Source organism: Sorex fumeus, unplaced genomic scaffold (genome assembly GCF_029834395.1).
Source record: "Sorex fumeus unplaced genomic scaffold, SorFum_2.1 ptg000155l, whole genome shotgun sequence".
In the NCBI taxonomy this organism is placed as follows: domain Eukaryota; kingdom Metazoa; phylum Chordata; class Mammalia; order Eulipotyphla; family Soricidae; genus Sorex; species Sorex fumeus.
Genome location: NW_026606212.1, coordinates 235896 through 261309, shown reverse-complemented (window position 1 = coordinate 261309; position 25414 = coordinate 235896). Strand labels below are relative to the sequence as shown.

General features: G+C 56.9%; 3 protein-coding genes across 4 annotated transcripts; 1 reads left to right on the top strand and 2 right to left on the bottom strand.

The window, feature by feature from the left end:
- The first annotated feature begins 925 nt into the window (after positions 1-925).
- On the top strand, positions 926-12047 carry LRRC43 (leucine rich repeat containing 43). Its single transcript, XM_056107176.1, has 13 exons — positions 926-1018; positions 1653-1883; positions 2322-2432; positions 3992-4131; positions 5039-5277; positions 6921-7111; positions 7628-7866; positions 10115-10256; positions 10340-10403; positions 10449-10498; positions 10598-10768; positions 10968-11001; positions 11917-12047. The coding sequence occupies exons 1-13, from the start codon at positions 926-928 to the stop codon at positions 12045-12047; spliced, it is 1836 nt and encodes a 611-aa protein (XP_055963151.1).
- Positions 12048-13591: 1544 nt separating this feature from the next.
- DIABLO (diablo IAP-binding mitochondrial protein) lies at positions 13592-23160 on the bottom strand. 2 transcript variants are annotated; one of them, XM_056107200.1, is made up of 6 exons: positions 23046-23160; positions 22851-22974; positions 17672-17803; positions 17137-17247; positions 16881-16977; positions 13594-14322 (listed from the first exon to the last, which is right to left on the bottom strand). In XM_056107200.1, the coding sequence occupies exons 1-6, from the start codon at positions 23093-23095 to the stop codon at positions 14126-14128; spliced, it is 711 nt and encodes a 236-aa protein (XP_055963175.1). In that variant the 5' UTR covers positions 23096-23160; the 3' UTR covers positions 13594-14125. The 2 variants fall into 2 exon arrangements, with proteins under 2 accessions (XP_055963176.1, XP_055963175.1); XM_056107201.1 differs by lacking the exon at positions 22851-22974 and having other exon boundaries at positions 13592-14322; positions 23046-23128.
- Positions 23161-23328: 168 nt separating this feature from the next.
- LOC130016517 (uncharacterized) lies at positions 23329-23606 on the bottom strand. Its single transcript, XM_056107239.1, has one exon. It carries the CDS (start codon positions 23516-23518, stop codon positions 23387-23389), a length of 132 nt encoding a protein of 43 aa, XP_055963214.1. The 5' UTR covers positions 23519-23606; the 3' UTR covers positions 23329-23386.
- Positions 23607-25414: the final 1808 nt, after the last annotated feature.

Below are 25414 nucleotides of genomic sequence, written 5' to 3'. Positions count from 1 at the left end.
AGAGTGACTGGTCGCTCTGACATGTCCCGTTTCCCCAGGAGTGTCCCGGGAAGAAAGGAAAGAGCCCGCACCTACAACGAGAGTGTTGCAGCAGCATCATTTTGGGTCGATTCCAATGAACTTATGTACAGGACGTGGCCCAGCCACTGTGGGTAAGGTTGTGTCCATGAAACTCAAGGAAGTCTCCTCCCACCCCCGACCCCAGCTCAGGCTGGAAACGCTGCTGCAGGGAGGGGCCGAGGCCCAGGCCACTGCTAGCTGGGCTCCATTCGTATCAAACGACTGGGGGTGAGGGGTGGGGTGCCCAGAGAGGCAGGCGGCTGAGTGTTCCGGAGGCCGTGCCCGCGACACGGTGATGAACTGCAACTAGGCCGGCAGTCGTGCTTCATAGCGGCTGCTGTGAATGAGCGAAGCACCCCTCGACTCTACCCTGTCAGTGGGTGGGTCGGTCGCATGGGCTGTGCAGCAGATGCGGCCGGCAGAGAGCCCCCTGGCCCCGACGCCCCCGGGTGCCCCTTTGGGGCTCCGGCGTGGGGCCTGGGTAATGGCACTGCAGGGCGCGGGCGATGCTCCCGAGGGAACGGCCGTGCGGACAGTTCTCAGAAGCCAGCCCCGACTGGAACGGGCCTCGACGCGCGCACGCACCCCCCCTGCAGGGATTTAACCCGGGTGCTCAGAGGGGCGCCTGCAGGAGGGACGGGAGCGAGCAGCACTGAGCACGCGGCGTGCACGCGCGGCGGGGGCCGGCTCGCGCCCGTCCGGAAGTCGCGAGCCCAGCTGCGCCTGCGCCGTCCCGCCTCCCCACGTACACGCATGCGCCGTCCCGCACTGGCGCCGGCGCCGCATCTCATCTGCGCCTGCGCGGCCCCGCCCCCACCCGCGAGTTGCCCGGCAACCGGCTGGACGCGGCGCCGGCGCGCGCGCCATGGAGAGACCGGGCTGCACCGTGAGCGAGGCGGTGCAGGAGCACCTCCAGCAGCTGTGTCTGCACGACTTCCCCTGCGGCACGGGCAGCTGGGTGCGGAGACCCGGGGCTGGCGGCTGGCGGGGGCTGACTGGGGTCCCGGGGCCGAGCTCGGGCACGCCCGGGTGCTGGAGGTGGAAGAGGCAACCGCGCCTAGCAAGATCAGGTCCCGGGGCTGAGGACGTGGACCGTGGACCCTGCGGCGGCGGCCCGAGAGCTGACCCAGGGGCCTCCGACGTGTCGGCCGGTGCACGGCCCCGTCCTGAGCTGCGCAGACGCCAGGCTCCTTTTGGGGTGGAAAGCGCTTCCTGGGGTCCGAGCGTGCCCAGCCCTAGCTGACCCTGGACAGGAGCCTGAGGCTGGGGGGCAGGGAGCGGGGTCTTCCTGTCCTGCACGCCGGGCGCGCAGCCCAGCCCCTCGCCCCGCTCCGGTTCACGCCCGGCTGGGGAGCTGAGGTGGTTCAGGAAAGCCGAAGGGAAGCGTCGGTCGCGGGATACGGGCAGCCAGCGGGAAGAGCACGGCCTCCATCTAGAGGCCCCTCCGGAGGCAGCCCAGGTGTTGAGAGTAGGCGGGGTCCTGCCGGGCTGCGGCCCCCGGGTGAGAAGGTCCTTTGGCCTGGCCCGTGTGGCCTGCCCTGGCTGCACCGCGTCTCTGCTCTGAGCTGAGAATTCTCTTCCTCCCGCCTCAGAACAGGTCCCGCTTCCTCCCTCGGATTGGGCAGCGACGGCCAGGTCCCCAGGAGGAGCCGTTGCACGCCCTGCTGGACCTGGCCAGCAGCCCGCTCTCGCCCTGGGCCCTGCCCGAAGGCGCCAGCAACGAGGACCGCTTTCTGAAGGAGCTGGCCATCCGGAAGCCCAGGAAAATCAAGGACAGCTTTTTCTACTCCTACTTCACGTCCCTGCGCATGGTGGACAAGAAGGCGAGAGCCGGCCGGGGTCCCGAGAGAGTCCGTGTCCCCAAGGGCCTTAGGAGTTTGGGTGCAGACACTGCGTGAGGCTGGCGAGTGTGGGGAGGTCAGATCCATCTGTGGCCCTGGACTCTCACCTCCAACAGCTGACCGCTGGTTGCCCCGGTTCCGTAAGAGGTCTTGGCCCCGTCTACTCTGGCTGGCTTAACCGCGTGAGCCCTTGGGGTTCCTGACTTTTTTGGGGCGCATTGGCCCAGGAGCAACCGGCTGAGAGGGGCTTTCTGCCCTTGGCACCTCCCAGTGCACCGAGGGGCACAGGCCTGGTCTGGCACCCACAGTGCCCTGCAGTGCTGAGGGCACGGGTGCGGGGTTCCCCCTGGAGGAGGCGTCTTGTGCTCGGGAGCCCTGCTTCCGGTCCCAGAGCTCCCAGCTCCCCTTCCTGCCCTCCAGGTGAGCCTGGTGGACAAAGGGCTCCTGAGATTCCTGAGGCTGGAGGAGCTGATCCTGAGCGCCAACCAGATCCAGGACCTGGACAGCGCGCACCTGCCTCCCACGCTCAGGGTACGGAGCAGGAACTGCCCAGGCAACGGGCCACAGCGGGAGGGAGGGCCCCGGGGCCTGCAGTGGCTGGCCCCAGCGTCCCTGGGGCGCGGGAGGCTGTGGGAGTCAGATCCTGTGGGGGTGGCAGAGTTTTTGGCAAGTGCATGGTGGCGATGGTGGCAGTGCTGTGCGTGTCATTGTGCCGTGGCACTGTGGTCCTGAAATGCTCAGAGCGGGGGGTGGGGGGGCTGGGGATAGGGCAGGGGTGAGCCCGAGCACAGCTGGTGAGAACCCCCCAAAAAGATGAATTTATATATAAAAAAAGTTTATTTTAAGCTTTTTTTCCTTCTTACTTTTTATTTTTTTTTGTTTTTGGGCCACACCTGGCAGTGCTCAGGGATCATATGTGGTGCCGAGGATCAAACTTGGGTCACTCATGTGGAGAGCCAACGTTCTACCCATTGTACTATGGTTCTGGCCCCTCTTTTGCTTCTAAAAAATACATATATGTACAAAACACTGTCACTGCCTTCCTGCTGTTCATCGAGTTGCTTGAGCGGGCACCAGTAACATCTCCATTGTGAGACTTGTTCTTACTGTTTTTGGCATATCGAATACACCACGGGGAGCTTGCCAGGCTCTGCCGTGCGGGCGAGATACTCTCGGTAGCTTGCCGGGCTCTCTGAGAGGGGCGGAGGAATCGATCTCGGGTCGGCCATGTTTGCCGCTTGCAAGGCAAATGCTCTACTGCTGTGCTATCACTTCAGCCCATATATACATGTATATATATGTGTGTGTATACACACACACACACATACATATACATATATATACATTTTGTTGTTGTTAATTTTGGTTTTTGGGGTCACACCTGGCAATGCTCAGGGGTTCCTCCTGGCTCTGCACTCAGAAATTACTCCTGGTGGTGCTCGGGTCCCCCTGGCATATGGGATGCCAGGGATCGAACCCTGGTGGGCTGTTTGCAAGGCAAACACCTAACTCTCCAGCCCCAATAAAACACTTTTTAAAAAAGACCAGGGCCATGGCGACGGCACAGAGGGCTGGAGCACATGCTTTGCACGTGGGAGCCCAGGTGTGATCCCCAGCAGCACGGGAACCCCCATGCCTGGGGCAGAGTGGCTTAATGATCAAACTCCTACCAGGTGATCTTCCCACTGAGGGGTCCCCAGAGCGACCCCTGTGGTGCTGGCCCCGCCAGGCGCCCCCCGGGGAGTTAACCCTGATTTCCAGGAATTGATGGTCCCGGAACCGTGGCTCAGGCAGAGGCTGGTTCGTGCCCTTGGTCTGTCCAGGAGCCCCTGGGCTCTCCTGAGACCCACGCCCTCCCCAGAACTCCCCTGCCTCCAGCCCTGTCCACCCCTCCCGCTTCAGATGTTTTCACTTTGACGCCTGAGATACTGGCTGGGCAGTGCCAGGGATTGACCGCAGCCCCCGCCCCCTGCAAGGCCCGGGCTCCCACCCTCCCGTTCTGAATGTCCAGGAAAAAAGGGAGAAACTCCCATCAGCTCGCGGTCAGCGGGGCGAGGGGGCGCGAGGACCGAGGCTGGTGGTGCCCGCAGGTACTGGAGCTGTACGGGAACCGGCTGCGGAGCCTGGAGTGTCTGTGCGCGCACCCCCCGCCCCGCCTGCAGCACCTGGGCGCTGGCCACAACCAGCTGCTGGGCCCTGCCGAGAGCCTCTTCCTCACTGCGGAGCACTGGTGACCCGGGCCCCGGGGAGGCAGGGGTGGGCTGGTGAGGGGCCCCACCCCAGAGGAACGACCAGGCGTGTCTGCCCAGTGCCAGGCAGGCGGGGTGGGGGCCCGCGGGAGACCCCCGCTGATGGGTTGGTGTGGGACACTGAGTCCCTGTAGCGAGGGAGGGGGACAAGCCCCCTGAGACCCAGGAGCCCCGTGTCCTTGGGACAGGCAGCACCTGTGGCCCTGCCCGAGTGCTCTGAGGTTCCACCCAGGGAAATCCCCAAATGCCGAGCCTGGTACCCTGCGCTCAGGCCCTCAGACACCCCCTTCCACCTGCCCCCTGGACCATATCTTATGCTGAAGGCGCGATGGGGGGACCCTTCCCCTGGGCTGGTGGCGAGGGGGGAGTTCTCAGAGCGGGGGTCCGTGCTGGGGAGCAGGCCGGGATTCGAGCACCTCGCCTGACCTGCGCAGAGCAGAGGCCGGGAAACATTTCTGAGCCCCAGGCCCAGGGCACCCGCTGGTCCCCGTTTTCACCCTCCTCTGCCCCCCATGTACTCCCCCACCTGCCAGTCTGTCTCTCCTGGTGAGGAACCTTCTGGACACTGAGCTCAGCTGCTCAAGGGACACTCGGGGTTTCCCTGGGAAGAACCGGGCTGTGGAGGAAGTTGGGGCAAAGGGCTCCCCGAGGGCCCCACCCACCTCAGCATCTGGCCACGGTTGGCCGGGACAGGGCCTGGCAGAGCCCTGATGCCTGGACTGTTCCCCGTGCCCTGATGGCTGGACTGTCCCCGGGCCCTGATGGCTGGACTGTCCCCGGGCCTGACTGCTGAGCCGTCCCCGGGCCCTGACCACCAGGCCGTCCCCTGGGCCCTGACCGCCGGACCGTCCCCTGGGCCCTGACTGCCGGGCGGCCCCGCTCCCCCAGGCCCAGCCTCGTCTCCCTGGACCTGAGCTTCAACAACCTGACGGACCTGCACGCCATGACGGCCGCGCTCCGCACGCTCAGGCAGCTCCGGCTGCTGCTGCTGTTGGGCAACCCGCTGGCCCTCGTGGCGCATTACCGCGGCTTCACCATCGACAGCCTGGCGCCGCTCTGCGTGCTGGATGACCTCACCGTGACGGCCAGTGAGAAGCATCAGTTCCGGGGGCTCAGCCGCGAGGCAGGTGAGGGGACGTGTGGGTGTGGGGCCCAGGGCCCTCGTGGCCCATAGGAACTGGGTGGAGATTTTTCTCTTTTTAGTTTAATTTTATTTTTATAAAGTTGTTTGCAGTATTCGATTACATTCAATATTTGGACACCAATCCCACCACCATTACATCTTCCCACCACCATATTTGGGATGTTTCCATCCTGAACCCCAAATCCTGCCTCCAAAGCAGAACTGAAATAATTTATTTTGTATTGCTTGTCATGAATAATCTGCTAAGAATGATCCACAAAAGGTTTCTTAGAGGAAAGTGTGTGAAGATTGTTGTATTTCACTCAGGGGCCATTAAGCCCTGGAGCGACAGCACGGCGGTAAGGCGTTTGCCTGGCGAGCAGCCAGCCCGGTGAGCTGGGTTCGATTTCTCTGCCCCTCTCGGAGAGCCTGGCAAGCTACAGAGAGCATCTCGCCTGCATGGCAGAGCCTGGCAAACTACCCGTGACGTATTTGATATGCCAAACACAGTAACAACAAGTCTCACAATGGAGACGTTACTGGGCCCACTCGAGCAAATCGATGAACAACGGGAGGACAGTGACAGGACAGTGTATTTGTGTTACTACACTTGATCTTAGCCAAAAGGCCGAGATAAGAGATTACTAACCTGTTAAAGGTTTAGGCGTGTGTGCGTGCAGAGATTATATACATACACACACACACATATGGGCAGAGCCTGGCAAGCTCCCTGTGGCGTATTTGATACACCAAAAACAGTAATGATAACAGGTCTCATTCTCCTGACCCTGAAAGAGCCTCCAATCATTGGGAAACATGAGTAAGGAGAGGCTGCTAAAATCTCAGGCTGGAAGGGGCTGGAGCGATAGCACAGCGGGTAGGGTGTTTGCCTTGCATGCAGCCAACCCGGGTTCGATTCCCAGCATCCCATATGGTCCCCCGAGCACCGCCAGGAGTAATTCCTGAGTGCATGAGCCAGGAATAATCCCTGTGCATCGCCAGGTGTGACCCAAAAAGCAATAAATAAATAAATAAATAAATAAAAACAAAATAAAATCTCAGGCTGGAAGGAAGAGAGATGTGACTGGTGCCTGCTCGAATAAATCGATGAACACCGGGAAGACAGTAAGACAGTGATGCAGTGATGTATATATGTATCTGTGTGTGTGTGTATTTGCGCCTAAGATTGGTTGCCTTCTACTTTAAACCCCATCAAATGTGGTGTGCCACTCTTGGAATATCAGTGGTGTAGAGTATGAGGGTCACTCCTGGGTGAGGCCCATCCGAGCATGTGGAGAGCAGCCGTGAGCCTGGCGGCGGTTGAGTCCTGGAAGTTTTTGGCTGCCGGGCCTGGCTCTGTTGGGGCGGGGCAGGGGACTCACCTGTGGGTGACGATTTATTCACAGTGGAGGCTTGTGCATCCCGAGTCCCCTTATGGTCGAGTGTCAGAACACAGATGGCAATGGCCTTTCCGCTGTGGGTCAGGTGTGGCTGAGGGCAGTGACTCTGGTGCCTGAGAGATGGCATGCAAAGGCAAGCGGCCGGTGGGTGTGGATCTTCCACCGCCGGGCTGGGAACCCATGTCAGTTAGACAGACTCGGTGTCCTAGAGTTCTGGAAGGCTCCAACGTCCTCCCTGCCCCCGCAGACCTCCTGGAGAACAAGGCACAGATCACGGTGACCATCAACAGCTTGCGCGGCGTGCTGGACTCCTCCATCTGGGACCCAGAGCCCGGCCCTGACGGGCCCTTCATCGCCTACAACTATTATGTGACCTACGACTTTGTGGAGGATGAAGAAAGCATGAAGAAGGAGGAGTTTGAGAGTGTGCTGGCCGAGGTGTGCCTGTAGGCTGCCTGGCCCATGAGGGTGTGGGGGCCCCTCAGTCCAGAGCTCCCTCCGCTGACCCCCTGCCAGTTATGCTCCCAACTCTTCCTCCACCTGACCCCCTAGAAATGGGAGGGGCCGGAGCGATAGGACAGTCGGGAGGGCATTTGCCTTGCACACGGCTGACTCAAGTTCAATTCCCGGCATCCCATATAGTCTCCTGAGCATCTCCAGGAGTGATCCCTGAGTGCAGGGCCAGGAGAAACCCCTGAGCATCGCTGGGTGTGACCCAAAAAGCAATAAAAAATAAAAAGGGAGTGAACGGCCTAGCAGGGGCCAACGAGGGGGCTGCAGCCCCCACCCCGAGGGGAACAGCCCCCATGGAGAAGCTGGTGCCTGTACTTCACCTCGAGTTTGGCTGGAAGCAGACAGGGCTCTGGCTCCCTGTGCCCTGGTCCTCGCAGCATCGTGGGCCCTTTCTGCCAAGCCGCAAGACGGGGGTGAGCAGGATCTTCCCTCCTCCACCAGATCGTCAGGCCACCTTCCATGGACCATTTCAGCGAGGAGTTTGGTGACGACGAGGAGGTGGAGGCTGGCGAGAGCCTGCAGGACGACGAGTGGGTTTCCCAGGGCACGGCCATGGAGGAATCTGACATGTCCCGAGAGTCCTCCGGCAACCAGAGCACCGTGAGGACGCGGAACTCGGAGGAAAATGAGCTGGCCAAGCTGCGGCCCCTGGTGGATCTCCGGGTGGTCCCGTCGCATGGGTGAGGAGGGGGCTGTGTGTGGAGCACGCTTGGCCTGGGAGGGCGCGGCACAGTTCCCTTTGGGCAGCGGCAGTTGTGAGGAGCAGGTCTGGGGCCCACCCAGCGCCCCCGCCAAGCACCATAAGCACTGCTTGATGTGGCCCCCAAATCTCTCCCAGGTGCATTGAGTGACTAGGATCAAACCCGGGGACTCACACATGCCCCATTGGAATCTGACACATCTCCTGAAGTGTGGGGCCATCTGCGGTGTCAGGGGACCCGGCAGGGCCACTGCCGTGACATTGGTTCTGCAGTGTGGGTCTGGTCTTAGGGCCCTGACAGTTGGGGGGGGGGGGTCACCACTGGTGCTGTGCTGGAGCTCAAACTCAAGGTTTCGCGTGTCAGGCATGTGTTCTACCAATGAAGTGCTCACCCCGAGAGCTTCAGTCTGCTTATAGATCTTGGAAATCATTTGAACTTGGAGCCCAGAGTCTCCTGGTAAGCTTTTATATTCCCTCTACAATTGCTTTTGCCATCAAAACTCCTCTGATGTGACGGCCAGTGGGGGTAGAAAAGGGGGGGGAGTTCTCCATGGACTGTGCATGGAGATGACAATGACAATGACAGCCAGATTGTCTGTTCAGGATGTGGCAACTCCAGTAAGTTTTGAGTTTGGGGGTCACACTCAGTGGTGGTCAGGGGCTGCTCCCAGCTTGATGCTTCGGGGACCCTGTGGTGCTGGAGATGGAGCTTGGGGGTCCCGGATTGCCTTTAAGGCAGCTCCATACCCCTTGTGTGTTTTCTTTGTTCTTTTGGCTTTTGGGCCACAGAGCAGTGATCAGGGCTTACTTCTGGTTCTGTGCTCAGGAGGTCCCTCCTGGCAGGGCTTAGGGAACGATTTGGGGTCCCAGGTTGGCCTGGCCAGGAGAGTGGGCCTTAACCCTTTGCTCTCTCAATTTCTCGCTTCCCACACAACTGATGCTGTTCGCCTGCCCTGGACGAGGCCATTCTTTTTTCTTTTTTGGATTTTGGGCCACACCCAGCAACACTCAGAGGTAACTCCTGGCTCTGTGCTCAGGAATTACTCGAGGTGGTGCTCAGGGGACCATGTGGGTAGCCGGGTTTTGATGCGGGCTGGCTGCCCCTGCCGTCCTATCCTCCGATCCCATGCACGGGTTTCACCTCTATCGTCTTGCAGCCTGGACGTGCTGTTCTCGCTTTCCTTCCAGGGTGTGTCCAACCTGTCGCTGGTGAAGTAGCCCCTTGTTTGTCACTGGAGTTGTCACTCAGAAGGTGCCAGTCTGGGGTGGTGGGCTCGGTGCGACGAGCGGAGCGTCTAGTGGGCCTTCATGCTCACGTTTTCTCTCATTGGCTTTGGGCCCCACGTCGCCGTGTGCAGCCCCCATGCTGGGGCATTCAGCTTCCTGTAGCTGTGTCCCCCAGCCCCCCTCCTGGGCCAGCCCCAGAACCTGTCTTCCCGCTGCCTGTTTTTTGTTTTTGCGACCTGTCTCCCACGCGCACAGTGGTGGCCTGTGGCCGGCCCTCTCCTGAGGCCCCGTGTCCACCGTCACATCTGGGCCACTGTGTGTCTGCTGGCTGGTTTTCTGGTGCTGCTTCTGCCCCCCAGATGTGCCCAGATCAGCAAGCTCCTGCCCTTGCTTTTGTCAGCAGTGACCGGGGCTCGCAGTGCCCAGGGATTGTACCTACATGCACGGCCTGCCTGGTGTGAGCAGAGTGTCCCATTGTGGTCCTGCTCCCCTAAGCGTGCTTCTGTGCACGGGGGTCCCTGACCTCAGTCCAAGACTCTTGATGGCCACCAATGACTTCTGGGAACGTGCAGTGAAACGACATTTTTCCACCAATGACTTCTGGGAACGTGCAGTGAAACGACATTTTTCCACCTCTGTTTTCTTCCTTCCCTTCCCTCTCCCTTCCCTCTCCCTTCCCTCTCCCTTCCCTTCCCTCTCCCTTCCCTCTCCCTTCCCTTCCCTCTCCCTTCCCTTCCCTCTCCCTTCCCTCTCCCTCCCCCTCCCCCTCCCCCCTCCCCTCCCTCCTTCCCTCCATTCCTTCCTTTTCTTGTTTTGGGTCACACCCGGCAATGTACAGTGGTTACTCCTGGCTCTGCATTCAGGAATTACTACTGGCAGTGCTTGGGGGACCATATGGGATGCAGGGGATTGACCTTGGGTTGGGCCCTTGACACCGTTTTCGGATTCGCTCTTGGTGGGTCTCTCTGGTCACCTGATGCTCACAGTCCTGCCTACCCCAGGACAGTGCTCTTCAGCACCGCCCGCAAGCCCTACAGCGACGTCATCACCTACAGCTACCAGATGCAGCACAATGTCAAGGGGCTGGCGTCTCTCAAGACCTTCCTGCTGTCGGGGACCACCATCACCATCGTGGAGGAGAAGGTGAGACCCCCTGCATGCTCAGCGTCCCCGGAAAGGCCCAGCTGACTCCAGCGCACTCCGTCACGCCACTGCACTGCCCCTAGATTCTCTCCTGGCATCTAGTGTCACCTCCCTCCAGCCCCATGTCTTTAAAAAGAAGCAAAGGGGGCAAGAAAGGAAGTAAGGAGAAAAGCAAGAAGGAGAAGGAGAAAGACAAGAAGAAGGAGGAGAAGAAGGAGAAGGGCAAAGGGCACAGACAGTCGGTGAAGGTAGGGGGTGTCTGTCGATGGGGTGGCACTGCTGGCCACTGCTGGGCCTCGACCACATCTATCCCCCCCCCACCCCAGGAACCGGCATCCAAGAAGACAAAGGTGGTTTCCAAGGAGCTCCACCAGGATGCCCCCATCCTGAAAGTGCTGGGCAGAGCCCACATCTCCCTGGAGCCCCTGGTGGCTGGGGACTCCACCGTGTCCATGGTGCTCAACTTAGGGGTGATCCGCACCCTGGAATCTGACAGGCTGACCTTTATGAGGGTACAGTGGCCTCCGAGCCTGCCGCAAGCCCCCACATGGGCAGCCCCATAGCACACAGGCAGTGGGGGTGGGTGGGTGGCCTCCAGCCCAGGGGTCAGGCGTCTTGCCAGGTCCTGCCCGGCCTTCCTGCAGATGGAAGCCCCCAGAATCGCCCCAGACACCCCCCACTCCAACAAGCCTGTCTCTGTGGTTCTCTCAGGCTCTCAAGATGAAGAGTAAGAAATCCCGGCGAGGTGAGAGCCGCTGATGGGGTGGGGGTCGGGGGCAGATGGGTATGTGATGGTGGCGTTTGCTGCTGTTTGCTGAGTGGGAATTGAACCCAGAGTCTCTGGCAGCAAAGCCTCAGCCAAATGTGTTCATTCCCCGAAGCACTGGAGCAGGCCAAGTCTAGATCCAGGCAACAGCTACGTGAATAGCCGTCTCCAGAGGGCGGGGCTCAGGGCTCGCTCACAGTAGTGGGATGGAAAGACCCCCTCCACCCTTGGCCCTGGGCAGGAGACGGGCAGGGTCCATGATGTGGGGTACCCATCTGGGGGTGACTAGACAGCTGGGAGCAGGGCAGTGGGGAGAGGTCAGCCCTGGGAGCGCCGGGCACATGGGGCGCTGGCTCTCTCCATGTAAAGGGTTAATTCTCTGCATTTTTATCTCAGTGAAAGAAATTTCACTAAAAATAGTATAGGGCGGGACTGGAGTGATAGCACAGCGGGTAGGGTGTTTGCCTTGCACGCAGCCGACCCGGGTTCGATTCCCAGCATCCCATATGGTCCCCCAAGCACCGCCAGGAGTAATTCCTGAGTGCATTGTCGGGTGTGACCCAAAAAGCAAAAAAAAAAAAAGTATAGGGCAAGAAAATTGCAGCAGAGACGTGGGAGGTCCTGGAGGCAGCAGACTGCCAAGAGGGTCTGCCTGGAGTGGGGGGGGCACAGGCCAGGGGGCTGCTCTGGGAATAGCCGCCCCTCCTCTTCTCCCCACAGCTGTGCCTGAATGGCCTGGTTGCGGCAGGGGGTGCCCCTTGGTGATCCTGGTTGGTGGGTGCAGGGCTGGTTCTGGTCGGTGGTCCCATTGGTGGTGGGGGGGGAGGGGGCATGTCCGAGACAGCCATTGGCGAAGCCTGAGCTGGTTCTGGGTGCCACTTGTCTGTCTTTCAGAGAAGGGGAAGTCTACAGTGACAGAGTTCGACGAGAACTACCGGCCTGAGCCACTCACCGTGGAGGTGCAGATCCAGCTGAACCAGTACCGCTCGGCCGAGGAGGCGCTGCGCACTGTCACCTCCGTGTAGGCACAAAGAAAGGCTCTTCCTGCTGCCTGGCCCTGCGTGCTTGCCCCGTCGCGTGGAGTGGGGGGTACTGCTGGGAGGTCCGGGGGGGCGAGGCGGCGTGGCCTCTGCAGACCACGCCCACAATCCCCGGCCCCCTGCCCCTGCCCCGGGAGAGGGGCCCAAGGTGGGTCCATCCTTGCCCTGACACCCAGCGGGCTTCGGGAGTATGGGTGTCACCCGTAGGGCCCCGCTTCCCCCCAGAGGGGCCAAGTAGTGGCTGAAGCCCCCGGGAAGGAAACAGGGTTTGGGGGGAAGCGGCGCGTGGGGGAGCAGAGTAATGAGGCAGGGAGTGGGCAGCCTGGCCACTTCAGCACTGGGCTCCACCTGCCCAGCGCTTCCCTCCTCTCGGTTATCCATTTCTGAGGGGTGCAGGGGCCACCTTGGCAACGATGTCAATTGCTCGTTTTGCGGCCACCCAGGCGGTGCGCAGGGAGCGAAGTGTGGTTCTGTGCCGGGGGGCCAGGCAGCCCTGGGATCAAAGCTCGGACTCGGCCCTGCTAGGCTCCCTCTGGCCCCTCAGTTTTGACCATCTACTTAAACCTCCGTTGGTGGGCCTCGGACGCCCATCCTAAGCCTTGGCAAGCCCTCTCCAGGCTCTCCACGCCTGCCCTTGACCCTGCCTTCTATGCTCCAAGCTCTGGCTCCATCTGCCTGGCACACTGCCCCCTGCTTTTGAGGTTTGACCCCTCACCTCATTCAGCTCGTGTGCAGATATGGTGACTACACTAAACCACTCCCCAGTCAGTTACTAGCCTGAGTCAGGAGTGAGGACATCCTACAAAGGGGCTCACTCAGGGTTTCTCCAGCTGCACTGCAGTGTGGGTGGCCACTGCCTGTTCCCTGCCCATTGCATGCTAAAGGGAGGGGATGGGGTCTTTGTCCACTCCCCGATGTGCTGGGATCCGGCCCAGGAGCTCCTGGTGGGAAACATTATCCACCAGGCCCCACCCAAGAGGAACCTGGAGATCAGTCCTTCATCCTGCTCTCCATGTTCACGGCCCCCCACTACTCACCTATGCTGGGGGCACTGGGCACCAGGATCACCGTCTTGCACCTCCACAGCTGTGGAGGATGCATCATCCTTCCCCACTGACGTCTTGGGCATCTGCCTGATGAGTCTGGGGGTGCAGCGTCTCAGCCCCCACGTGCGCACTGACATTGAGGCTTGAGGTGTGGGGGAGCAGCTGCTCTGGAATGGATTCAAGTACTGATTTGTAGTGTGAGGAGAAGCTGAGGTGGGATCCTGGTGACTTAGTGTCACCTCTCCCAGCTGTGCTAACTGATGCAAAACACAGGTTGCTGGGTTGCTTAGGGGGAGCGCTGCTTTGCCTTCAGCCCCTTGATGAAAGGAAAACCATCAAACCTGGCTTCCGGTGTCAAACGGGAACCATGAAGACTACCATGGGAGGAGCATTTTTCGAACCCCCTGGGGGGCTGCCAGTCAGGAGGGACACTAAGCAGAGCCCCATTAAGACACACACCAACATGTCTTTTTTTCAAAAAAACAATTATTCAGTTTCAACAGCTACTAGCAAGGAGGAGAGAACACGGTGCTGAGTAAGGCCTGTTGAGAGCACCAGGTCCGCTCTGGTTGTCCCCAGATACTGTGGCCGCTGGGCTCCTGGATCTGAGTGGACTCACAGGGCAGGAAAGGAAACCAAATACTAAAAGAAACCTAACAGGAAAGGTTCCCCTGTTCTCAAAAAACGGTTCTGGAGGGAGCAAACAGTAAGTCAGTGTGAGTCAGATTGGAAACTAAAGTTAGAACAGCCACCAAACTTTGGGACAGGACTACCGAGAGCCCGCTCTGGCCCAGCAACGGGAGGGGAGGGTGGGAGGGCAGCTGTGAGTCGCTGAACAAAGTGCGGTGCCCTCGGGCGAAGAACAGGTGCAGTATAAGCCTGAGATGTGGGGAAGGGGCCAGGCTGCCACGGCTCAAAGGCCTCAGGCCTGCAGCGTCCTCTGCAGGCAGCTGCCACCGTGGGGGAAGGTGGGGTCCGCCTTGCTTCCCACTCAGACACGGGCGGCGGCTCCGACCCTCAATCCTCTCGTAGGTAGGCATCGTGCTCCGCCTCAGCCCTCTCATCCGCTTCCTCCTGAGCTTTCTGACGGAGCTCCTCTGTCTGTGCTTCGGCCAACTTGGTCTCCGCCTTCTGGGAGAGCTGGCGGACCTCCTGCACCTGTGACTTCACCAGCTGGATGTGATTCCTGGCAGTTATAGAGGCCTGATCTGCTCCTGCCAAAAGACGGGACAGTGAAGCTGAGCAGTTGCCCAGGGACGCAGCCCAAGTGGAGGGCACGAGGCAGTGCTGGGATGAGTGGCCCCTGGAAGCCACTTTCCTCCCCTCCTTTCTCAGCCTTCTTTCTACCTCCACACTCTTCACTCTCAAACCCCAGTCCTTCCCCCAGCATCAGCAGCTGTCACGGTCACTAAGTGCAATTCCTAGCGTGTATTTTTTTTTCTTCACAGAGTTAGATAAAGAATTTAATACAATTTTCGGTTGTTTCGGGGGTCCATGTCTAATAACCCTTTGATCACATGCAAGTGACTTATCCGTTGTACTATTCCTCAGGCCCCAATTTAAGCACCTCCCCCCCTGCATTATCCTTCTGGCACTGTTGAAATTTTTTTTTCTTTTTGGAACACACTGGCAATGCACAGGAGTTACTGCTGGCTCACCACTCAGTAATTATTTCTGGCAATGCTCGGGGGACCAAATGGGATGCTGGAATCAAACCCGGTCGGCTGTGTGCAAGGCAAACGTCTTACCCACTGTGCTATTGCTTCAGCCCTAAATATGTATTTTTTACAGAGCCGAGGAAAGAACCAGGATTTCATACATGTATGATCAGCTCTTTATTACTGAGATACATCTCAGACCCTTTTATTTTTTAAATAACATATATATATATATATATTTTTTTTTTTTGCTCTTTTTTTTTGTTTTTGGGCCACACCCAGCAATGCTCAGGTGTTACACCTGGCTCTGTACTCAGGAATCACCCCTGGTGGGCTCAAAGGACCACCATATGGAATGCTGGAGGTCAAACTTAGATTGGCAGTGTGCAAGGCAAGCGCCCTACCCACTGTACTCTCTCCAGCCACTAGAATGTTCTAGATTACTGATATAGCACCTTGCATATATAGCTGCTGATAAAAGGACTGATGTCTGGCTAGAGAAATGGCATAAAGTGCCGAAGCCCAAGCTTTGCAGATTGGCGGTCCAGGATCCATCTCTAGCACAGACTGGTCCCTCAGTCACCATGTTGGGAACAGCCCCTGGACACTCATAGGGTTTGACCCAAACACCCACCCCCCAAAAACTAATGTCTCAATAACTTTGTAGGTAAGCCTGTATTTTATAGTTTTTTAAATAACTATGTGTTCTCTTCACAATTCAAGTCTACAGTGAAGAATGGTACTACCTCTCCAACCCCAAGTATTTTACCATTTAGAGCCACAGCTGTGGGGTTTGGGGAACCTTAGGTAGTGCCAGGGACTGAACCCGGGTCAGCCGTGCGCAGAGCCAAATGCGAGTGCTTTACGCACTGTGCTCCCTCTGACCGAGAGAGCTTGTATTTAACATACTGATTTTCCAATAAAAGCCAAACTGTATTTGCTGTGAGTTCTTAGAGAGGATACCAGTACAGATAAGCTGTTGCATGAGTTTTTTTCCTCAGATACAATACTTGAAACTTTGCAGTTCAAGTGCAACAGATGAAAACTGTTGCTTTTACACTGGTGCAGAGACTGAAGAATGAACCATTGGGAGCAAAAACTTTAGAACATTTGCCAGCTGGCTGAACTCCAGTTTGGCTGCTTGCGGACTAGTACAGCACCTTGGGTGAATCAATTAACCTCTCCCCCAGTTTCATCCCCTGCAAAGCGCAAATGTTAATAACATCTACTTTAAGAGAATTCTCTGTAAGCTCGCCACCAGGCCTGAAATAATGGTAACTATAATGTGTCCTGGTTTTACCACTATGCACAGGTCTCACTTTCCCCACTTGTACAAAGGTTCACACAAATTCTAAGTCTCATCCAACCTGTCATTCCAAGCCTAATTCTTCACAAGTTATCTGGAATTTTATTTTATTTATTTTGGCTTTTTGGGTCACACCTGGCGATGCTCAGGGATTACTCTGGCTCTGCACTCGGGAATCACACCTGATGGTGCTCGGGGGACCATATGGGATGCTGGGAACCGAACTCTGGTCAGCCACGTGCAAGGCAAACGCTCTACCCGCTGTGCTATAGCTTCAGCCCCTATCTGGAACTTTAATGTTTAATTCAATTTTTCCAACTATTGGGGCTGGAGAGATAGTATGTAACTGTTAAAGGCACTTGCCTTGCACATGGCTAACCCAGGTTCAATCCCTGAGCACTGCACGGTGTGCAGAACAGAAAACTGTACTTCCCAATGATAAGCTTTTTCCTCCATTTTCTTTTTAAAAACGTAGGAGTATTGCTATTTATTCAGCCACTGATTAAGCTGATTGAATTGGGTATGAACACTTTTTTTTTTTAACTGAACCATCTTGAGATACAGATACAAAGCTTTCATGTTTGAGATTCAGCCATACAATGATCATTTTTTCCTCCATTTTCTAAATAGTACCGAGTCTGTTGGTCTGGTCTACAGGGGAATTTTTCATAATCTGCAAATACAATTCTGGTTAGAAATGACAACATACTTTCACAAAGTCAGAGCCGGAGTGGGGTTCTTGACCCGCACCCAAAGCCTCGTTCTACAGCCAAGCCCCAAACGGCACCTCCATAATAAAAGTGTTCACCTGTCTGGTAGGCAGCTTCCGCGGCCATCTCGGAAAGACTCACGGCAGTCATCCAAGAGGTCTCCAGTTTCAAGTACTCTTGCTGCTTTGAAGTCATCTGTAAATTAACCAAAATGTTTCAGACAGCCTCTAGAGGTTAAGCACATCTAAAGAGATTTCCTCAAATAGATTAAGAGAACAATTATGGGGGGAGGGGGTGCCTTAATAAAAGATCCGGCAATGCAGTAAGGCAATACTTAATACTTTTTTTGTTTACCTCAACTCTGGCTCCTATGATCACCTGCCACACTTCATCTTCTTCCTGTGAATTCATTTTCCCAAGTAAACTTGTATATTGCCGATAGAGAGAAATTAAGGTATAGACAGCCTATAAACACAGAATAATTACGAGTAAATTATCTGAGGCATATTAGGATTGAGACACCTCAAAGAAATAAAAATCCCTTTACAGAAAACTGGCTTCTCCTTCCCCTACCCTCGCTGAAATTTAACCGTTGTGTATCGCAGAGGAATTGTTCCAGAGCATGAGAATCTCTGCTTTCAACACATCAACTTTCATGTCTTTAAAAGTTTGCTAGCAATTCAGATATAGAAAGAAAACACAACACAGAGTTTGAAACTCAGGAGGGTAAGGAAAACAAGCTACTGGAACACAGAAGTAAAAGAAAATGAGATTTGTAACTGGCTTTGGTAACCCATGTTCTATTAAGTCATTTCAGTGGCTTTCAAACTATATTAGTGGAGAAACAGTATAGAGCTTCCCAAACTTAACCCAACCCAAGGACATTTACCTTAGTATAATCTGTGATGGCCTCGATCAGAGCATATGTGGTCTGAGAGAGAAATGTAGAGGTGCTATCTGTTACCAAGGACACTGCCCTCCTCATTAACGCATCGTTACTGAGAGACTGAGGGTCTGATTTCTGAAAGACAAGAACATTTTGGCCTGTTCACTCGCTTTTTAAGCCTGTGTTCTCTCTTGAACACATATTCCTCTTTCTCTCCCCTCACATCTCTCTAAATTTCTTCTTCTTTTAATGAATCACTGTGAGATGGAAACTTTTGCGATTATGTTTCAGTCATACAATGATCGAGGACCCACCCCTCATCTCTAAATTTCTTTCAGAAAAACTTATCTTGCTTCACTAGAAGGGAGAAAAAAACATGTTAGTGCTTTTCCTTCTTCGACAAAGTATCTGGATCCTGTTATTTCTCTGTATTGTAGGTAGATAGGAAGAGGGGCCCTGGTAATGTACTTTTGGGAAATAATAAAACTTAAAGAGGTTGCCTAGCCCTGAAGTAGCCCAAAGGCATGAAGACCACATCCCTTTGAAATACAAATCCTAAGCTCCTTGGAGAGGAGAAACGGAGGCACTACCCAGATACAGAAATCCAAGGCTCCCCTCAAAAGGAGAAGCTCAACAACAATCTGAGATTACGAAGAGATCATTGATGGTACAAGGCTTTCCTGTGACAAGGCCCAATTAACTTGGATACATATACAAGCAAGCAAACAAACAAAAAGACCCAAGAGCAACCACTGCTGGTTGTGGGGAGAAAGAAACTCATTCACTGCTGAGGGAATGTCAGTCTTTTAGGAAAACAGTGTTCCTAAAAAATCTAAGGATTAAGCTTCCATCTGACTCTGCAACCCCACTTCCCAGGATACTCCTAGAATCCAAACACAAAGTGGAAAAGGCATTTGGACATATGTTCCTTGTAGCATTATCCACAGTAGCCAAAATCTGGAAAGAACCCAACCAAGAAGAGATGACTGAATAAAGAAACTGGTACATGCACACAATGAAATATTACTCAGTCATAATAAAATATAAAAGTCATGCAGTTTGCTGTTATACAGAGGGACCTGTAAAGAGCACTCTGAGGGAAATCAGAGCGAGACACACAAACAGGATGATCTCTCTCAACTGCGGGGTTAGAAGGAAACATAATCGGATAACAAATACCCAAAGACAGTGAAAACTGGTAGCAGGAAGAAGCGTCTGAGGGAGCTGGGAGGTAGGACAGGAATGGGACAAGGACCATGATGGAGTGAAAATCAGCCAGGAGGAGGTGGTGCTGAAAGGGGTAAATATGCAATTCTATCGGCAACAGCACTGTAAAACGCAATGCAAAAACATGTATTTTGAAAAGCGTCTCTCAGCGAGGTAGACTGGCGGTGAGAGGCAAATGGGGTAAACTGGTGGAGGGAAGTAGGCACTGGCGGAAGTTCCGGTGCTGAAATAATGCATGCCTGAAGCCGATCATGAATGACTCTGTAAACACAAGGTGACTAAAAAAATTTAAAACGCAAAAATGAAACTTGGATATGTGTAGATAACTCCAAGGAAAATCCATTCTGAGTAGTTATATATAATCTCCTAAATGTCATCTGTTTTTTTTCCCCCGCTCTGGAGAAGCCCATGTTCTCTCTTTTTTTTTGGGGGGGGGGGGGGCTTTTTGGGTCTCACCCGGCAATGCACAGGGTTTACTCCTGGCTCTGCACTCAGGAATTACTTCTGGCAGTGCTTAGGGGACCATATGGGATGCTGGGAATCGAACCCGGGTTGGCCATGCAAGGCAAACGCCCTACCCGCTGCGCTATCGCTCCAGCCTCCCATGTTCTCTCTTTGAACACAAATTTCCTCTTTGCCCTCATATCTTTCAGTAAAACTCTCTAACTCTCTCTCTCTCTCTCTCTTTCTCTCGCATGCACACGCACGCGCGCGCGCACACACACGAACGCTTTCATTCAAAAGGTAAAACTTAAAAACATCTAAAGATTCCTATAAATTCAATTTTGCTCTTGGAGCCCGTGTTTGTCTTTGAACACATATCTCGCCTGTTCATCTATGTTTCTCACCTACTTCCACTGTGGACAAGTCTGTGTTCTCAAATGTACTTATTTCTCCCTCTTTCTCCACTCACATCTTTCTAGAGTTTCAATTAAAAACTTGCTTGCGTCACCAAATAATAATAAATAAGGTTTCCATCCAATTCCATTGCTATGTTTAGAAACAAGTTTCTGGTTTTAAGTTAAAAAGTGCTGCTTATTGTTAAATTTCTATTTTATTTTGACCAGTAAAGGTAATACAAGGAAATAATTTCAGAGTGTACTTTATACCTATTTTCATTCCTTATTCTCTTTTCCCAAAAGTTTATAGAAGGGGCTAGTAATTAAATCAGTAAGCTCCATGAAGTCCTGCTTGTTACTGCTGAGCCAGATATTGCTGTTCCTGTCTCACGGTACAGAACCCAGGCTTAAGAACATATGAACTGAAAAAGGACAAATCCAAAAGTGATTCTGGGAGGTGTGGGCTGCCCTAACCATGGCTGAAAATGACCTAGTACTCAAACAAGGCTTTTAAGGATCACATTCATCAAAAGACAGGTATGATAGTTGAAGTGAGACACAAAAAGAATCTAAGATGATGACATTTATGACAGAGGACTCGCACATGTCGTGACACACATGTGTCAGTAGTAATATTTTGCCTCAAAATGGGGTTTGCTGCTTTCTTATTTAGCTCTTCCTGAAAAAGCATGTAACCAGTGATTCTACTGGACATCTTTCCTAAAACTGAACACTTGGGATTTACTTCTCCCAAAACCTTTATCCATCCCACCCCAAACGGTAATCACATTCTTTCAGTTTTTTTTTGGGGGGGGGAGGAGGTGGTGCGGAGGAGGGGTTGGGGCCACACCAGACTGTGGGTAAGGCTTACTCCTGGCTTTGTGCTCAGGAGTCATTTGTGGCAGGGCTGAGGGGACCATTCGGAGAGCTGGGGAACATGGAAGACAAGCACCTTACTTGCTGTACAGCACCAAAGTGACATCACCTAAATCCATCAGCTGCATCTATGACCACATCTGGCCCACTTCTCTTCACCTCTGCTCCCCACTAGTTCAAGTCAGGACTCCAGCAAGTCTCTGACTCGCCTTTGTAGCTCCGCACAGCAACCTTAAAAATCTTCCTCCTGGGCCAGAGGGATAGTACAGCCAGGAGGGCAGTTGCTGGCATGTGATGGCCCTGGCTCAAATCCCAGCACCCCAGACCGTCTCCTGAGGAGTGCTCTCCCTGAGCACTGCGGAGTATGGTCAAGTATTAAAATTCTTCGTGCCTTCTTTTTGTAAATAAGACTCAGAAGCTTTACAAAGTACGAAACACAGTCGGACCCTGAACTCCCTCGGCCTCACCTATTACTCTCTCTTTTCCTCATTCTCTCCAATCTGAATCTCCTGATGTGCATTCATTCAAGCGGTCCTCCCGCTCACCGGGTGTGACCCAAAAAGGGAAAAAAAAACCCCACGCTGCTAGAAAATTTTCCCACGAGCAGCTTCTCTTTGGCTCAAGAGACACAAGGGGAGCCCTGCCAGGCACATGGAGGTCCGTTAAGCGGGTGACTAATGACATCATTTTCGGTCGTGGCCTCCCCCTCACTCCATGTTCATGCTTTCTGCACAGCAGCGTCACCGGGTGTTTTTAGATCTGCAATTTGGGGGGGCTATGGGCTACACTGGGCGGTGCTCAGGGGTCACCTCTGGCGGGGCTCACCCCTGACGGACCTCGGGGGTCACCCCTGGCGGGGCTCGGGGTCACTCGTGACAGACCTCGGGGTCACTCCTGGCGGACCTCGGGGTCACTCCTGGCGGGGCCCGGGAGTCACTCCTGAGGGGGCTCGGGGTCACTCCTGACGGATCTCGGGGTCACTCCTGGCGGGGCCCGGGGGTCACTCCTGGCGGGGCTCGGGAGTCACTCCTGAGGGGGCTCGGGGTCACTCCTGATGGACCTCGGGGTCACCCCTGGCGGGGCTCGGGGGTCACTCCTGAGGGGGTTCGGGGTCACTTCTGACAGACCTCGGGAGTCACCCCTGACGGACCTCGGGGTCACCCCTGGCGGACCTCGGGGTCACTCCTGACGGAACTCGGGGTCACCCCTGGCGGGGCTCGGGGGGTCACTCCTGACGGACCTCGGGGGTCACCCCTGGCGGGGCTCAGGGTCACTCCTGACGGACCTCGAGGTCACTCCTGACGGATCTCGGGGTCACTCCTGGAGGGGCTCGGGGTCACCCCTGGCGGGGCTCGGGGTCACTCCTGACGGACCTCGGGGTCACTCCTGGAGGGGCTCGGGATCACCCCTGGCGGGGCTCGGGGTCACTCCTGACGGACCTCGGGGTCACTCCTGGAGGGGCTCGGGATCACCCCTGGCGGCGCTCGGGGTCACTCCTGACAGACCTCGGGGTCACTCCTGGCGGACCTCGGGGGTCACCCCTGGCGGGGCTCGGGAGTCACTCCTGAGGGGGCTCGGGGTCACTCCTGACGGACCTCGGGGTCACTCCTGGAGGGGCTCGGGATCACCCCTGGCGGGGCTCGGGGTCACTCCTGACGGACCTCGGGGTCACCCCTGGCGGGGTTCGGGGGTCACTCCTGGCGGCGCTCGGGGTCACTCCTGACAGACCTCGGGGTCACTCCTGGCGGACCTCGGGGGTCACCCCTGGCGGGGCTCGGGAGTCACTCCTGAGGGGGCTCGGGGTCACTCCTGAGGGGGCTCGGGGTCACTCCTGACGGACCTCGGGGTCACTCCTGGCGGGGCCCGGGGGTCACTCCTGGCGGGGCCCGGGAGTCACTCCTGAGGGGGCTCGGGGTCACTCCTGACGGACCTCGGGGTCACTCCTGAGGGGGCTCGGGGTCACTTCTGACGGACCTCGGGAGTCACCCCTGACGGACCTCGGGGGTCACCCCTGGCGGGGCTCGGGGTCACCCCTGACGGACCTCGGGGTCACCCCTGGCGGACTTCGGCGTCACTCCCGGCGGTGCGCAGGGGGCATACGCGGTGCCGGGGACCGAACCCCAGTCGCAAACGCCCTCCCCGCCGTACCACCGCCGCGGCCCCGTTCATCTGACTGTTCATCTGCTTCTCTGCTCCGGGGGACGCGCGCTCCGGGACTCGGGCTCTCCGGCCGGCTTTACCTGCGCGATGGGCACCGCACACAGGGCCACGCCGAGCCCCACGGCCGCCGGCCGGTGCCACGGCCTCAGCAACTCCGAGAGGCGGCGCTTCCTGCAGCTGGCCACGGCCGGCCCCGGTCGGCACCTGCGGAGACGAGGCCGTGAGCCCGCGCGCGGAGCCGGCGGCGGCTCCCGCCCACACGGACCCGCGGGTACCTGAAGTAGGAGGCGACGCTCCGCCACAGCCAACGCCTCAGCGCCGCCATCCCGCGGCCCGCGGACGCCGCGCGCAGGCGCCGGAAGTGACGCCACTTCGCGAGCAGGGGCGGGGCCGGGGCGCTGGCCCCGCCCCGAGGAGCCGCGGGATTGGGCGGCCGGGAGGGGGCGGGGCTCAGGGTAACGGCCCGTCAACCGCCTCGCCCCGCGCCAACCGCCGGGGCTGCCCGCGCGACCCCGCGGCCGGGCGCCGGGCGGGGCGGGGGCGCGGGGCGCCGGGCGGGGTCGTTCTCCGGCTCGCGGGGCGGGCGCGGCGCGCGGCGGGGCCGGCCGGGGCGCTGTCACTTCAGCACCAGGAAGTAGGTGGTCCAGCCGGCCAGCAGCAGCGCCCCGAGGAGCACCGTGTAGCTGAGGAGCACGAAGGCCAGCAGCTCCCGCAGCAGCTGCAGCACGTGGACGGTGGAGGCCGGCATCGCCCTGCGCTGGGGTCCCGGAGCTGCGGGCCGGGGGCGCCGGGAGAGCCCTGAGTCGCGGGGCCGGCTCTGCCCTGCCCTGCCCTGCCCTGCCCTGCCCAGCCCGCCGCCCGGACCCCGCTCTGCCACAACACTCGTTGTCCCCAGCCCCGTGGCCGCCGTGCCCACCCCCCACCCAGGACGGGCTCCTGCCCCACTGCCCCTCGCCCAACTCCTGCGTTTCCGCTGAGGGCTGCAGCGGGAGGCTCCCCGCGCCCCGCCGGCCGCAGACCCCGCGCGAGGGCTCTGCCCGGGTGGGCATCCTGCGAGCCTGGCCCGCGGCCTCCGCAGAGGCACCCGGCCCTTCCCGTCCCCGCGGCGCCCACTCCGGAAAGTTTCCCCGCTCACCGCTCGCCGTCTCCGCAGGCTGAGGACCTCCCTGAGCCGCTGCCCTCCACTGCTAGGTGTGGTCTGGAGCCCAACCACAGTCTGCACGTGGTCCCCGCGCTGCCCAAGCGCCGCCCAGCGCCTCGCAGGGGCTGAGCCAGCGGCACCCGGGGGGCTACTTCGAGTCCCTTCTTGTCTTGCTTTTTCTGAAGCCTGCCACGGGCTCGCCCAGTCAAGCTCACGTCATCGTGATCGACAGTCCCACAACGACCGTCCCCGGAAAGCAAACAGTGCTGTGTTAGCGTGCGCGTCCGCCCGAGAGTCCCGAGGGCTCGCCGTCCAGCTGCGCAGTTGCTCTCTCCAGCTTCCTTCCCCTGGTACCCGCTCCCAACCTGGACTCCTTCAAGCAGGAGGCAGAAAGAGCCAGAAGGGACCCGCGCGAGAGAAGGGCCCTTCCCCACATAACCACTGAGGGGAAACGCCGGCTCCGGGTGCCTCTCAAGAGTTCGCGTCCTGTGTTTGCCGGTAACCACTGGTTTCTGACCTTTCAGAAAGCAGGCAGTGGGGACAGCAACCCCTTTATCAGCCTCATCATGCAGAAGCAAATGGCTCCTTAATTTGATCAGGCGCTCTTGTTATCAAATCATCCTCCGGCCGCAGCCTGCCGAAGACAGGCGCAGAGCATTATCGAGCCGCTCAGGAAGCCAGTGGGTAGTAATTGCTCCCCCAGAGACAACCGGCCACGGGCAGGGCTTCTGGGTAAGAGGCCGTGGCTGAGGTCTGGAGCCTCATCCTATAGCAAGGGGCCATTAACACAGGCTGGCTCCCATCCCCTCCGCCCAGCCTTCAAGGGGATGCATCACCGTAGCTGCTGGCCACCACCCAATCGGGGTACTTTATTAGCACCACAGTAAGTGAAGCTGAGAAACGGGATCTGAAGTTCACGTGTATGCACTGAAGCCAGAGAATCTGAGAATTGTATCATTTTCTGTAATGACTGGCTGCATGTCACCACCAAACAGCATGACCGAATATAACACGATTCCATTGCTAACAACTGCGGCTTATGTGGTGTCCTCGTTCTAGGACCCACATCTTGCTCACACTCCATCTTCTGGAATGCTTTTTTTCCTGCTCATCTTTTCAAAAGTTTAAAAAAATTGTTTTAAACCCAGGTGTCCTAAATGTAAACACTTTCTCCTAGTCACAGGTCACTCTTAACCAATAACTGAGAGAGAACAAAGATAGTTGAGAATATGATGATGAAATCGTAATCCAGTTCCACTGAGGGCTAAGCTGGAATGGGCCAGAACGCATTGAGAAGCCCTTCCTTCTCAGTTCCGTCCAAGAATGAAAGGTGCTGTTTTTCATTTTATCTTTTTTGGGGCTCTATGTCAGGGATCACTTCTGGCAGGGCTTGGGGGAGGGGGGGTGGGCGTATGTGGTACCAGGGATAAAACCGTGTGCAGAGCCAGTGTGCAGAGCCAGTGCCCTGCTCACCCTACTAGTTCTCCAGTCTAAGGTGAATTT